The sequence below is a fragment of the Mobula birostris genome, chromosome 14 (genome assembly GCF_030028105.1).
Source record: "Mobula birostris isolate sMobBir1 chromosome 14, sMobBir1.hap1, whole genome shotgun sequence".
Taxonomy (NCBI): Eukaryota; Metazoa; Chordata; class Chondrichthyes; order Myliobatiformes; family Myliobatidae; genus Mobula; species Mobula birostris.
This window is the reverse complement of record NC_092383.1, coordinates 68984165-68998871: the sequence shown is the minus strand read 5'-3', so window position 1 is coordinate 68998871 and position 14707 is coordinate 68984165. Positions and strand designations below refer to the sequence as shown.

At 42.7% G+C, this 14707-nt stretch overlaps 1 protein-coding gene across 3 annotated transcripts in view; it reads left to right on the top strand.

Moving 5' to 3' along the window:
- The window catches only part of LOC140209958 (TBC1 domain family member 22B-like), a 375770-nt gene that overhangs the window by 151444 nt on the left and 209619 nt on the right, over positions 1–14707 (top strand). For all 3 annotated transcript variants that reach the window (XM_072278648.1, XM_072278647.1, XM_072278649.1), the window contains 2 exons: positions 7608–7736; positions 11361–11426. In XM_072278648.1, the coding sequence (XP_072134749.1) occupies positions 7608–7736; positions 11361–11426 (195 nt within the window). The remainder of the gene's footprint in view (positions 1–7607; positions 7737–11360; positions 11427–14707) is intronic.

Here is a 14707-nt window from a genome sequence, read left to right as displayed (position 1 = left end):
AAAGATGGTGGTGCTTTTTTGAGTGAGGGTGGCAGAGGTGTAAATAGAAGATGAATAATGAGAAAACCAAGGAAAGGAATAAAGTATGTTATAGTTATGGAATAATTAATGCAACTGGAATTCTGAAATAAAAGAGAATGTAGGAAATACCCACAGGTCAAGCACATTTGACTAGTTGCATTGTGGTCTGGTACAGCAATTGGACTGTGCAGGAACATTAAACACCTGCAGATTGTAGTGGAGAGGCACATCTCTCCCCTCTATCAGTATCTATAGAAGGTGTGGCCTCGCCTCGAGAAAACAACATTGTGGCGCAGACCATAATAGGTGTACGGCGGATGTGATCTCATTGACTCTTCATGTGGCTTTGGATCACCTAGACAATACTAATACTTATGTCAGGCTAATGTTTATTGACTACTACTCAGCTTTTAACACAATCAAAAAGTTCTGATCAAAAGGCTTCAAAACCTGGGCCTCTGTACCTCTCTCAACAACTGGATCCTCAGCTTACTCACCGGAAGACCACAGTCAGTGCAGATCAAAAATAACAACCCCATCTCACTAATAATCAACACATGCATGCCTAGCTCACTGCTCTACTTTCTTTCCACCCATGTCTATGTGGCTAGGCACAGCTCAAATGTCATCTGTAAAGTTGTTGATGACACAAATATTGTTGGCAGAATTCAGATGGTGAAGAGAAGGTGCACAGATGTGAGATAGATTAGCTATCTTTAGCTGTTGTCACAACAACCACCTTACACTCAACATCAGTAAGACCAAAGAACTGATTCATTTTTGGACTTCAGAAAGAGCAAAACGAGGGAGCACACGCCAGTACTCATCAAGGGATCAGAAGTGGAAAGGGTGAGCATAGAAACCATAGAAACTACAGCACAGAAACAGGCCTTTTGGCCCTTCTTGGCTGTGCCGAACCTTTTTCTGCCTAGTCCCACTGACCTGCACACAGACCGTATCCCTCCATACACCTCCCATCCATGTATCTGTCCAATTTATTCTTAAATGTTAAAAAAGAACCCGCATTTACCACCTTGTCTGGCAGCTCATTCCATACTCCCACCACTCTCTGTGTGGAGAAGCCCCCCCCCGCAATGTTCCCTTTAAACTTTTCCCCCCTCACCCTAAACCCATGTCCTCTGGTTTTTTTCTCCCCTCGCCTCAGTGGAAAAAGCCTGCTTGCATTCACTCTATCTATACCCATCATAATTTTATATACCTCTATCAAATCTCCCCTCATTCTTCTACGCTCCAGGGAATAAAGTCCTAACCTATTCAACCTTTCTCTGTAACTGAGTTTCTCAAGTCCCGGCAACATCCTTGTAAACCTTCTCTGCACTCTTTCAACCTTATTTATATCCTTCCTGTAATTTGGTGACCAAAACTGAACATAATACTCCAGATTCGGCCTCACCAATGCCTTATACAACCTCATCATAACATTCCAGCTCTTATACTCAATACTTTGATTAATAAAGGCCAATGTACCAAAAGCTCTCTTTACGACCCTATCTACCTGTGACGCCACTTTTAGGGAATTTTGTATCTGTATTCCCAGATCCCTCTTCCACTGCACTCCTCAGTGCCTTACCATTAACCCTGTATGTTCTACGTTGGTTTGTCCTTCCAACGTGCAATACCTCACACTTGTCAGTATTAAACTCCATCTGCCATTTTTCAGCCCATTTTTCCAGCTGGTCCAAGTCCCTCTGCAGGCTCTGAAAACCTTCCTCACTGTCTACTACACCTCCAATCGTTGTATCATCAGCAAACTTGCTGATCCAATTTACCACATTATCATCCAGATCATTGATATAGATGACAAATAACAATGGACCCAGCACTGATCCCTGTGGCACACCACTAGTCACAGGCCTCCACTCAGAGAAGCAATTCTCTACCACCACTCTCTGGCTTCTTCCATCGAGCCAACGTCTAATCCAATTTTCCACCTCTCCATGTATACCTAGCGACTGAATTTTCCTAACTAACCTCCCATGCGGGACCTTGTCAAAGGCCTTACTGAAGTCCATGTAGACAATATCCACTGCCTTCCCTTCATCCACTTTCCTGGTAACCTCCTCGAAAAACTCCAATAGATTAGTCAAACATGACCTACCACGCACAAAGCCATGTTGACTCTCCCTAATAAGTCCCAGTCTATCCAAATGCTTGTAGATTCTGTCTCTTAGTACTCCCTCCAATAACTTACCTACTACCGACGTTAAACTTACTGGCCTATAATTTCCCGGATTACTTTTCGATCCTTTTTTAAACAACGGAACAACATGAGCCACTCTCCAATCCTCCGGCACCTCACCTGTAGACAGCGACATTTTAAATATTTCAGCCAGGGCCCCTGCAATTTCAACATTAGTCTCCTTCAAGGTCCGAGGGAACACCCTGTCAGGTCCTGGGGATTTATCCACTTTAATTTTCCTCAAGACAGCAAGGACCTCCTCCTTTTCGATCTGTACAGTTTCCATGATCTCACTACTCGTTTCCCTTAATTCCATAGACTTCATGCCAGTTTCCTTAGTAAACACAGACGCAAAAATCCTATTTAAGATCTCCCCCATTTCCTTTGGTTCCGCACATAGCCGACCACTCTGATCTTCAAGAGGACCAATTTTATCCCCTCCAATCCTTTTGCTCTTAATATACCTGTAAAAGCTCTTTGGATTATCCTTCACGTTGACTGCCAAGGCAACCTCATGTCTTCTTTCAGCCCTCCTGATTTCTTTCTTAAGTATTTTCTTGCACTTCTTATACTCCTCAAGCACCTTGTTTACTCCCTGCTTCCTATACACGTCATACAACTCCCTCTTCTTCTTTATCAGAGTTGCAATATCCCTTGAGAACCAAGGTTCCTTATTCCTATTCATCTTGCTTTTAATCCTGACAGGAACATACAAATTCTGCACTCTCAAGATTTTTGCTTTGAAGGCTTCCCACCTACCGATCACATCCATACCAGAGAACAACCTGTTCCAATCCACGTTTTTTAGACCCTTTCTCATTTCTTCTAATTTGGCCTTCTTCCAGTTAAGAACCTCAACCCTAGAACCAGATCTATCCTTGTCCATGATCAAGTTGAAAGTAATGGTGTTATGATCACTGGAACCAAAGTGCTCCCTTACACAGACTTCCGTCACTTGTCCTAACTCGTTTCCTAACAGGAGATCCAATATTGCATCCCCTCTAGTTGGTCCCTCTATATATTGATTTAGAAGACTTTCCTGAACACATTTTATAAACTCTAAACCATCTGGACCCCTAACAGTGTGGGAGACACAATCAATATATGGAAAATTAAAATCCCCTACCACCACAACTCTATGTTTCCTGCAGTTGCCTGCTATCTCTCTGCAGATTTGCACTTCCAATTCTCTTTGACTATTGGATGGTCTGTAATACAATCCTACTAAAGTGGCCATACCTTTCCTGTTTCTCAGCTCCACCCACAAGGACTCAGTAGACAAGTCCTCTAATCTGTCCTGCCTGAGCACTGCTGTAATATTTTCCCTAACAAGCAATCCCACTCCCCCACCTTTCATTCCTCTGCCTCGATCACATCTGAAACATCGGAAACCTGGAATATTTAGCTGCCAGTCCTGCCCCTCCTGTAGCCAAGTTTCACTAATTGCTACAACGTCATAATTCCACGTGTCAATCCACGCCCTCAACTCATCCGCCTTCCCCGCAATACTCCTAGCATTGAGATATATACGCCTCAAAAGATTTTTACCACCACTCACAACCTTTCTATTAGTGGATTTGCTTGAACTTTTAATATCATTTATTTTCACCCCAGCCACACTGTCAGCTCTGGTACTGTGGTTCCCATCCCCCTGCAAATCTAGTTTAAAGCCCCCCCAATCGTATTAACAAACCTCCATGAAAGGATATTGGTCCCCCTGTAGTTGAAGTGTAACCCGTCTCTCTTGTACAGGTCCCGCCTGCCCAGAAGAGGTCCCAATGATCCTGAAATCTGAAACCCTGCTCCCTACACCAGTTCCTCAGCCACTTGTTCCTCCTCCAGAGCATCCTATTCCTACCCTCACTGGCACGTAGCACAGGTAGCAATCCTGAGATTACCACCCTCGAGGTCCTGCTTTTCAACTTCCTACCAAGCTCTCTATACTCACTCTCCAGGACTTCCTCACTCTTCCTTGCTATGTCATTGGTACCGATGTGCACCACGACGTCTGGCTGGTCACCCTCCCACTTCAGAATGTCATGCAATTCATCAGAGACATCCTTGACCCTGGCACCTGGGAGGCAACAAACCATCCTGGATTCTCTGTCACAACCACCAGAACCTCCTATCTGCACCTCTAACTATCGAGTTCCCTATCACTACCGCTCTCCTCTTTTCCCCCCTCCCTTCTGCACTGCAGAGCCAGACCCAGTGCCAGAGATCCGGCTACTGCAGCTAGTCCCAGGTAAGTCATCCCCCCTAACAGTATCCAATGTGGTATAACTTGTTGTTGAGGGGAATGGCTGCAAGGGAACCCTGCTCTGCCTGCCCTTTCCCCTTCCCTCGCCTGACAGTGACCCAATTTCCTGTCCTCTGCTCCTTTGGTGTAACTACCTCCCTGTAGCTACGATCTATAATCTCCTCATTCTCCCGAATGATCCGCAGATCTTCCAGCTCCTGCTCCAGTTCCCTAACGCGGTTTGTTAGGAGCTGCAGCTGGATGCACTTCCTGCAGGTGTCGTTGTCAGGGGCACCGGAGGGCTCCCTGACTTCCCACATCCTGCAAGAGGAACATTCCAACATCCTGCCTGGCATTCTCTCTACGCTAGACAATCTGAACAAAAAAACTTACCGGAACCTACCCTGGCCTCTGCCTGTTGAGCCAAAGCCGCCCCACTCTGACTCAGTCCACTCCAACTCAGTCCACTCCAACGATGGCCGCTGTATATGGCGGTCTGCTTTTTAAACCTTGGCGCGCTACGTCACGCGCCTGCGCAGTGCAGACCCTTCTCCCCGAGCAGCTTTTAAAAAAAAAAAATGACTTTTTCGACCCGAATTCTTCCGCTCACTTCTTCAGCTACTTGCTTCGACTGAAACGACTGAGCAATTTCAATGTCCTTGGTGTCAGCATTTCTGAGGATCTATCCTGGGCCCAACATATCAATGCAGTTACACAGAAGTAGCTATATTTACTTAACCAACACACATCAAAGTTGCTGGTGAACGCAGCATCTATTGGAAGAGGTACAGTCGACGTTTTGGGCTAAGACCCTTCGTAAGGAAGAGCTAGTAAGAGAGTTGAAAGTGGAAGGGGGAGGAGAAGATAGGAGGGGGAGGGATGGAACCAAGAGCTGGACAGCTGATTAGCAAAAGGGATATGAGAGGATCATGGGGCAGGAGGCCCAGGGAGAAGGAAAAGTGTAGAGAGGGGGAAAACCGAGAGGATGGGCAAGGGGTATAGTCAGAGGGACAGAGGGAAAAAAAGGAGAGAGAGAGAAAGAATGTGTATATATAAACAAATAACAGATGGGGTACGAGGGGGAGGTGGGGCACTAGCAGAAGTTTGAGAAGTCAGTGTTCATGCCATCAGGTTGGAGGCTACCCAGACGGAATATAAGGTGTTGTTCCTCCAACCTGAGTATGGCTTCATCTTTACAGTAGAGGAGGCTGTGGATAGACATATCAGAATGGGAATGGAACGTAGAACTAAAATGTGTGGCCACTGGGAAATGTATTTATATACACACATTCTTTCTCTCTCTCTCTCCTTTTTCTCCCTCTATCCCTCTGACTATACCCGTTGCCCATCCTCTGGGTTCCCCCCCCGACCTTTTCCGTTTCCCTGGGCCTCCTGTCCCATGATACTCTCATATCCCTTTTGCCAATCAACTGTCCAGCTCTTGGCTCTATCCCTGCTCTCTCCCCCCCCCCCCCCCCCCCGCTGTCTTCTCCTATCATTTTGGATCTCCCCCTCCCCCTCCCACTTTCAAATCTCTTACGAGCTCCTCCTTCAGTTAGTTCTGACGAAGGGTCTTGGCCCGAAACGTCGACTGTACCTCTTCCTAGAGATGCTGCCTGGCCTGCTGTGTTCACCAGCAACTTTGATGTGTGTTGCTTGAATTTTCAGCACCTGCAGAATTCCTTGTGTTTAAACTATATTTACTTAGGAGTTTGAGGAGATTTGGTATGTCACTAACAAAACTCATAAATTTTACAAATGTACCATGGACAGCATGCTGACTGGCTGCATTACTGTCTGATGTGGGGGGAGGGGGGTGTGGGAGGGCACTGCACAGGATTGTAATAACCTATAGAAAGTTGCAAACTCAGACAGTTCCATCATGGGCGCTAGTCTCACCAACATCCAGTACATATTCAAGGAGCGATGTCTCAATAAGGCGGCAACTATCATTAAGGACCCCCATCACCCAGAACATTTCCTGTTCTCATTACTGCCATCAGAGAGGAGGTACAGGAGCTTGAAGGCACACACTCACCCATTCAGGAACAGCTTCTTCCCCTCAGTCATTGGATTTCTGAATGGACGTTGAACTCATGAATACTAATTCACTACTTTTTCCCCCCTATTTTTGCATTAACTATTTAATTTAACTTTTTAAAAATACATACTTTAGTTTTTATTATGTATTTCAATGTATTACTGCTGAATAACAACAAATTTCACAACATATGTCAGTGATATTAAACCAGATCTGATGAGGATCAGTAAAGAGCCTCGCCATCCAGGCCATGCCATCTGTTTGTAGCTACCACTGGGCAGGAGGTAGAGAAGCCTGAAGTCATACACCACCCGGTTCAAGAACAACTACTTCACTTCAACTATTTGGTTCTTAAATCCACTAGCAAAACCCTAATCATTACAGTTCAGCATCACTATGACCACTTTGCACTAAAAACAACTTAACTTTTCATATCCTAGTTGTGTTTCTCTGCAAGAAAAAAAGTGTATAATTTATTTTTCTTGTGGATGCTTCTTATATGACGCTATGTACCTGTGATGCTTCTGCAAGCTTTTCAATGCACCACAGCAAACACATATTTGTACATGTAATAATAAATTCCATTTTGGCTTTGTCTTTGAGTGAGAGAAACAGGCAGACAGAAGCTGTGTAACAAGTTGATGACCTTTAACCTTATCCAGCCAAGTTCTTTGGAAACTGGGAAGGTTGGTTTTCTGATGTTGTTAAACTCCTTGTTGGCTGTGAGGGACAGTTCAGTGCGAGATCTGATACAACTTGATATGGTCCAAGCGAGTCTGTTGAAGAATAGATAAAGCAATTGGAAATAGAATGACAATGAAACAAAGACTTGCAGAAAACTGTAATGGCTTGTATATTTACCAGGTTTATTTCTTTGTGATGGAAGGTAATACAAATTGCTTTAGACTGGATGCTAGATTATTTGTTTGCATTTCATTTTTCTACTTTTCCTTTAAAGACTGGCAAGCACAGTCTGGGAATAGCAATGTGACTGCAGTCTTGCCTTTTCTCCAAAAGGCCAAGGGGATGAAAGGACCAATTTTCCTTTTATCTTCCATCAATAATTCCACTGTTCGTTTTTAATGCCGATGCTTTTTGTTTGATAGGGATATCTACCTGCAAATATGGAAAGAAGGGAAATCACTTTGCAGCGAAAGCGGGAAGAATATTTTGGGTTTATTGAACAATATTATGATTCCAGAAATGAAGAACATCACCAAGATACTTATCGGCAGGTACTGACTGCTAGCATGCTACTTTGTATTGTAATTAAGGATTTTATAAAAAGATCTAAGTGAACTAGATGTATTCAGTAAAGAGTGTATTATATCAGAGTGTGCAGTTATGTAAACAACAGGAATTCTGCAGATGCTGGAAATTCAAGCAACATACATCAAAGTTGCTGGTGAACGCAACAGGCCAAGCAGCATCTGTAGGAAGAGGTGCAGTCGACGTTTCAGGCCGAGACCCTTCGTCAGGACTAACTGAAGGAAGAGTGAGTAAGGGATTTGAAAGTTGGAGGGGGAGGGGGAGATCCAAAATGATAGGAGAAGACAGGAGGGGGAGGGATAGAGCCAAGAGCTGGACAGGTGATAGGCAAAAGGGGATATGAGAGGATCATGGGACAGGAGGTCAGGGAAGAAAGACAAGGTGGGGGGGAACCCAGAGGATGGGCAAGAGGTATATTCAGAGGGACAGAGGGAGAAAAAGGAGAGTGAGAGAAAGAATGTGTGCATAAAAATGAGTAACAGATGGGGTACGAGGGGGAGGTGGGGCCTTAGCGGAAGTTAGAGAAGTCGATGTTCATGCCATCAGGTTGGAGGCTACCCAGACGGAATATAAGGTGTTGCTCCTCCAACCTGAGTGTGGCTTCATCTTTACAGTAGAGGAGACCATGGATAGACATGTCAGAATGGGAATGGGATGTGGAATTAAAACGTGTGGCCACTGGGAGATCCTGCTTTCTCTGGCGGACAGAGCGTAGATGTTCAGCAAAGCGGTCTCCCAGTCTGCGTCGGGTCTCACCAATATATAAAAGGCCACATCGGGAGCACCGGACGCAGTATATCACCCCAGTCGACTCACAGGTGAAGTGTTGCCTCACCTGGAAGGACTGTTTGGGACCCTGAATGGTGGTATGGAGGTGGCGGAAGTTACGGAGAATAATATGTTGGACCCGGAGGCTGGTGGGGTGGTAGGTGAGGACCAGGGGAACCCTATTCCTAGTGGGGTGGCGGGAGGATGGAGTGAGAGCAGATGTACGTGAAATGGGGGAGATGCGTTTAAGAGCAGAGTTGATAGTGGAAGAAGGGAAGCCCCTTTCTTTAAAAAAGGAAGACATCTCCCTCATCCTAGAATGAAAAGCCTCATCCTGAGAGCAGATGCGGCGGAGACGGAGGAATTGCGAGAAGGGGATGGCGTTTTTGCAAGAGACGGTGAGAAGAGGAATAGTCCAGATAGCTGTGAGAGTCAGTAGGCTTATAGTAGACATCAGTGGATAAGCTGTCTCCAGAGACAGAGACAGAGACAGAAAAATCTAGAAAGGGGAGGGAGGTGTTGGAAATGGACCAGGTAAACTTGAGGGCAGGGTGAAAGTTGGAGGCAAAGTTAATAAAGTCAACGAGTTCTGCATGCGTGCAGGAAGCAGCGCCAATGCAGTCGTTGATGTAGTGAAGGAAAAGTGGGGGACAGATACCAGAATAGGCACGGAACATAGATTGTTCCACAAATTATGTAACACTTTTCAGAAAACTAAAGCAAATTTGAAGAGATGTTACTGTTGTTGTATAGGCATACATGCCTGCAGCTTGTAAGATATCACACATCAAAGTTGCTGGTGAACGCAGCAGGCCAGGCAGCATCTCTAGGAAGAGGTACAGTCGACGTTTTGGGCCGAAACCCTTCGTCAGGACTAACTGAAAGAAGAGCTAGTAAGAGATTTGAAAGTGGGAGGGGGAGGGGGAGATCCAAAATGATAGGAGAAGACAGGAGGGGGAGGGATGGAGCCAAGAGCTGGACAGTTGATAGGCAAAAGGGATATGAGAGGATTATGGGACAGGAGGCTTAGGGACAAAGAAAAGGGGGAGGGAGGAAAACCCAGAGGATGGGCAAGGGGTATAGTGAGAGGGACAGAGGGAGAAAAAGGAGTGAGAGAAAAAGAATGTGTGTATATAAATAAATAACGGATGGGTTGCGAGGGGGAGGTGGGACATTAATGGAAGTTAGAGAAGTGAATGTTCATGCCATCAGGTTGGAGGCTACGCAGACGGAGTATACAGTGTTGTTCCTCCAACCTGAGTGTGGCTTTATCTTTACAGTGGAGGAGGCCGTGGATAGACATATCAGAATGGGAATGGGACGTGGAATTAAAATGTGTGGCCAGTGGGAGATCCTGCTTTCTCTGGCAGACAGAGCGTAGGTGTTCAGCGAAGCGATCTCCCAGTCTGCGTTGGGTCTCGCCAATATATAGAAGGCCACACTCAGGTTGGAGGAACAACACCTTATGTTCTGTCTGAGTAGCCTCCAACCTGATGGCATGAACATTGACTTCTCTAACTTCTGCTAATGCCCCACCTTCCCCTCGTACTCCATCCGTTATTTATTTATATACACACATTCTTTTTCTTTTTCTCTCTCTCCTTTTTCTCCCTTTGTCCCTCTCACTATACCCCTTGCCCATCCTCTGGGTTTCCCCGCCTCCCCCTTTTCTTTCTCCCTGGGACTCCTGTCTCATGATCATCTCATATCCCTTTTGCCAATCAACTGTCCAGCTCTTGGCTCCATCCCTCCCCCTCCTGTCTTCTCCTATCATTTTGGATCTCTCCCTCCCCCTCCCACTTTCAAATCTCTTACTAACTCTTCCTTCAGTTAGTCCTGACGAAGGGTCTAAGCCCGAAACATGGACTGTACCTCTTCCTAGAGATACTGCCCGGCCTGCTGCGTTCACCAGCAACTTAGTGTGTTGCTTGAATTTCCAGCATCTGCAGAATTCCTCGTGTTTGCATGTAAGATATCACAAACTGTTTTGAAATTAGTGATTAGATTAATATATTTTGGCAGTTTTGGTTCATGGATAAATATTGAACTGTACTGTCATGACATCTTCTAACTGAAAGGGCAGGTAAAGTCCTTTCTTCAACTCTTCATGTGAAAGATGCATCATTCAGTACGTCAGCACCGATGACTGCTTCATAATGTCAGTCTGCCTAGTGTGTGAAGATATTGGAGAAGGAATTGAGCTTGGACCTTGGACTCAGATGTGAAATTTCTAACATTGAATTAAGGAATATGTTCCTTGTCTTTGAGGGACCTACCTTCAATCTGTTTGTAATTTAATAAAATAATTTATCATAATTTAATAAATTATTTAAAAAGTAATACTGTCAGGGGACTTACCTGGATAGTTACAAATTATTTATCACACCTTAATTTCGTTTGTTAAATCAACAACTATAAGAAGTAATTTGACCTTTAACATATGCCACATTGCACAGATTAACCAGACTTGATGATTTTACTTTTTAGCTCCTTAAGAATTAAATTCTGATTATTAACTGAGTGAATAAAAGAGATTAAGCTGACAGCTGATGAATTGCCATATTAACTTAGTTGTTGGATAATTTCAGTTATGATCAGTTTGAACCTTTGTATAATGTTTCACATTAATGTTCATCAATTGCACTGAGCTGGTTCTCTTAATACCATGTGATTTTTAAGTAAGCACACTTAAAATCTAACCAGATAAGGGAAAGAAAAGCAATTAAGGATTCAACTTAACAACCTTCTTGAAAAATGAAATGCAACAAATAATAATCTTTTTGTTGCTGTGATAGAATCTAATTTTACCTTTCTGTTCACAGATTCACATTGACATTCCTCGAACTAATCCTCTCATTCCTCTCTTTCAACAACCTTCTGTTCAAGAGGTGAGAATGCCAAATATACACTTTATAATTAATATTACTTGGTATAAGATTAAAACTAAACCCCCAGAAGTGGTTTGAGGTCAGTTGTTCATTAGACCACTTTTAAAAACTATGGCCTCATTATATTTAATGTATAGGATACCTACCTTAAATAATGTAAAATAAAAAAGAAATACTTTGGGGGGAGAACTATCATATGTTGGAATCTTGTGGCAATCCCTCGTGGATCAGTTTGTTAGAAAAGAGTGAGTGTACCTGTGCCATCACGTACTGGCTTTGCACTTGAATATCAACTTACCATGGAAACTGGAGAACAGTAGAATGCAGGTGTACTCTATATTGTTTCATCGCCATTGGAACTAGCACAAAACAAAAATTGAAACAGAAAATATTGTAAATTCTCACCTAATTAGTTATCATCTGTGGAGGTAGAAATAAAACTAATTTCACAGGTTAGTGACCTTGCATGAGAGCTCTCATGAACATTGATTAACCTAAGACATTAAGTCTGTTTCTGTCTCCATAGATATTGCCTGATCTGGTGAGTATTTGTAGCATTCTTTGGTTATACTATTTATTCAGATTTTCTTATGTCAGACTTAGAGCTGGAAAAGGAGCCTTGTATGGAGTGTGAGGATAGACCTACAAACTTCTCAGCTGTTCTCATATATTAGCACATTGTCAAGCACAACTTCCCTAGTCTAATAAAGATGCATGCAATTTTGTTTTTCTTTTCTAAAACAGTTAAGCTACCACTTCCTATGCTTTTAATTTCCGAAGTATTATTCTAGATTGCAAGGGCTGCATGATATTCTGATGCACCAGCCAATATTTGATACTTTTTCCATTATTGCTGTTGTCTTGAGTCTATTATTTCCTTAGGCAAGTACTGCTTTTCTTTCCAAGGCAGTCATTATCACACCACTTTCTGAAGATGCTTCACTGATGCTATTTTTTTCAGTCGTTTTTTTAAAAGTAATATATTTTACCTCAGATCTTTACAACTGTAAAAAAAATAGTTAAGAGGTGGTCTTTTATTCCTTATATAGGCACCAAATGCCATAATTAAAAAGCAGACTCCCAGGTACAGGAACTTGAAAGGATCCTGAATTGCATGGAAGCAATTATTACTGCCTTACTTTTTCAATCCCTAAAGTGTCTTCCAGGGAAGTATCTGAATTCTTTGAAAGCGGTATTTATGTTGTATTGCTTCACTCATATAGAGTTCAGCTTTGAGTAAAGGTAAATATATTTTAAAAAACTGAGTTCTTGATATTGATTACAAATCAGAATTTGTATTGATAATTTGCTGGAAAAAATCAGTGTGAAATGCCAGTCACACACTTGATTAATTTCTGGTATGTTGGTGGGGTATTCTGTCCTCGTAGCATGGGAACATGTCTGCTCTTAAGTCTCCTGGATTCTTCCTCAATTCAGGATTTCTAAAGTTTCATACAGAATCCAACATTTATTGTACAGAGAATGGCAACATAACATTGTCCATCAAACAAATTTATGAGCTCTACACAGCCTTCTTTAAAGATGTCTGAGAAATTATATTAGCTGCTGCCACAAGCTGAGGAAGTACATTCCAATTTGTACTGATTTATTTTCCATACATACAATTATCCTTGGATATTTGGGAGAATATCATTGTGGAATTGCTTATGTGCAGAAAATGTGGTTTTGGAATAATATTTTACAATGATATTTAATGAGCCAAGAGAGAAAAAATAAAAAGTAGATTGCTGTGCTGTTCTCAGACCCTATTGGCAAAGAGAGACAGCTTTAGAATCAGGAATAGATGAGTGATGATGGCAGTAATCAGGAGAGAGGGGAGAATATAATCTCTGGATATAAACATAAACATGCATTTGCACAAACACAGGTAAGAGATGAATAAAAATAGACTATAACTGCAACTAGATGTAATCTAAAAATTGCAGATATTGAAACTCTGCAATAAAAAGGTAAAATGCTGGAACTCTGAAAATCAGGATGCATGTGTTAAAAGAGTTAAGTTTCAGATCAGTGAGCTATTGTTAGGATTGAGTAAAAAACATTGTTAGTTCTAAGTTTAACAAAGAGAATATTTCTGATGGGGCAGGACTAGGTTTGCCTTGGGATAAACTGTTGAGGTTATCTAGCTGGTAGGATAATGAGAGCAATTACAGAGAGAGGCATTACAAACAAAGAAGCATAAAAGCTGTGCATTTAAGAAATGCCATATTGGTCACATTTTGCCACTAAGTTGACAACAAAAGCACTGAGCTAGTTTTACAGATAGATCCATAGCAGAACTGCCCAGTTCTTAAACAGAGAAAATGCATTAGTGGAATTCAATATCATTCCTTGGGTCTGTGATATCCTCAGATTGAAGATGAAGTTCCTCAAGCTTACCTTTGGCCTTTTTATAACAGTGCAGGAGGCCAAAGATAGACTGGCTGGAATGGACACAAAATAGAGAATTAAATCAGCAAGCAACTGGAAGTTTGTGGTTTTCCGTGAGGACTGAAGCACTTTACCAAGTGGTCACCCCGATGTAAAGGAATCCAGATTGTGTGAACTGAATATTGTACAGTTGTTTGGAAGAAGTGCAAGTGAATCATTGCTTCATCTGGAAGAGCTATTTAGAACCCTGGAATGTGGGAAGAAAATGGGTGCAATGATACATTTCTTGTAGTTGCTCCAGGAAGTGCCACGAGAAGGACAAGTGGCAATGGAACACAGGGAATGATTGCTTTGGAATATTGGGGGTGGCGGGGGGGAGATGTCGATGGATTGTCAGAGCAGGTAGTGGAAATTGTAACGAATAACTCATTGAATGTAGTCTCTGGTGGGTTAGAAATTGAAGACCAGAAGAACCTTGCTTTGTTTATATTGTGATCAGAGGTGCACAGAACAGCTTCATTTGCAATCAAAGGGTCTTTTAACAGTGGTAGATAGGAAACCGTGATCTGGGAGAAGAAAGCCACCTTGAAGGCACCAGATATGATAGAGGTAGAGGAACCTCAAGAATGGAAAGTGATTCTTGCAGGAGGCAAGATGGATAGAATTATATAATCAAGGTACCTGTGGGAGCCTAAATGCTTTCTGGTATATAGTGCGTTTGTCCCTTGCCTCTTCCCTGTGATGGAACTGGAAAGATGCAAAAAGGGAAAGGAAGATGATAATGTTAGACCATCTCAAAGATTAGAAGGTGGAAATTTGTAGCAAAAGTGACATTTTAAAGGTCTGTTTAAAGCTGTCTAAATGCTCTGACATAGAATTCTGCATTTAGG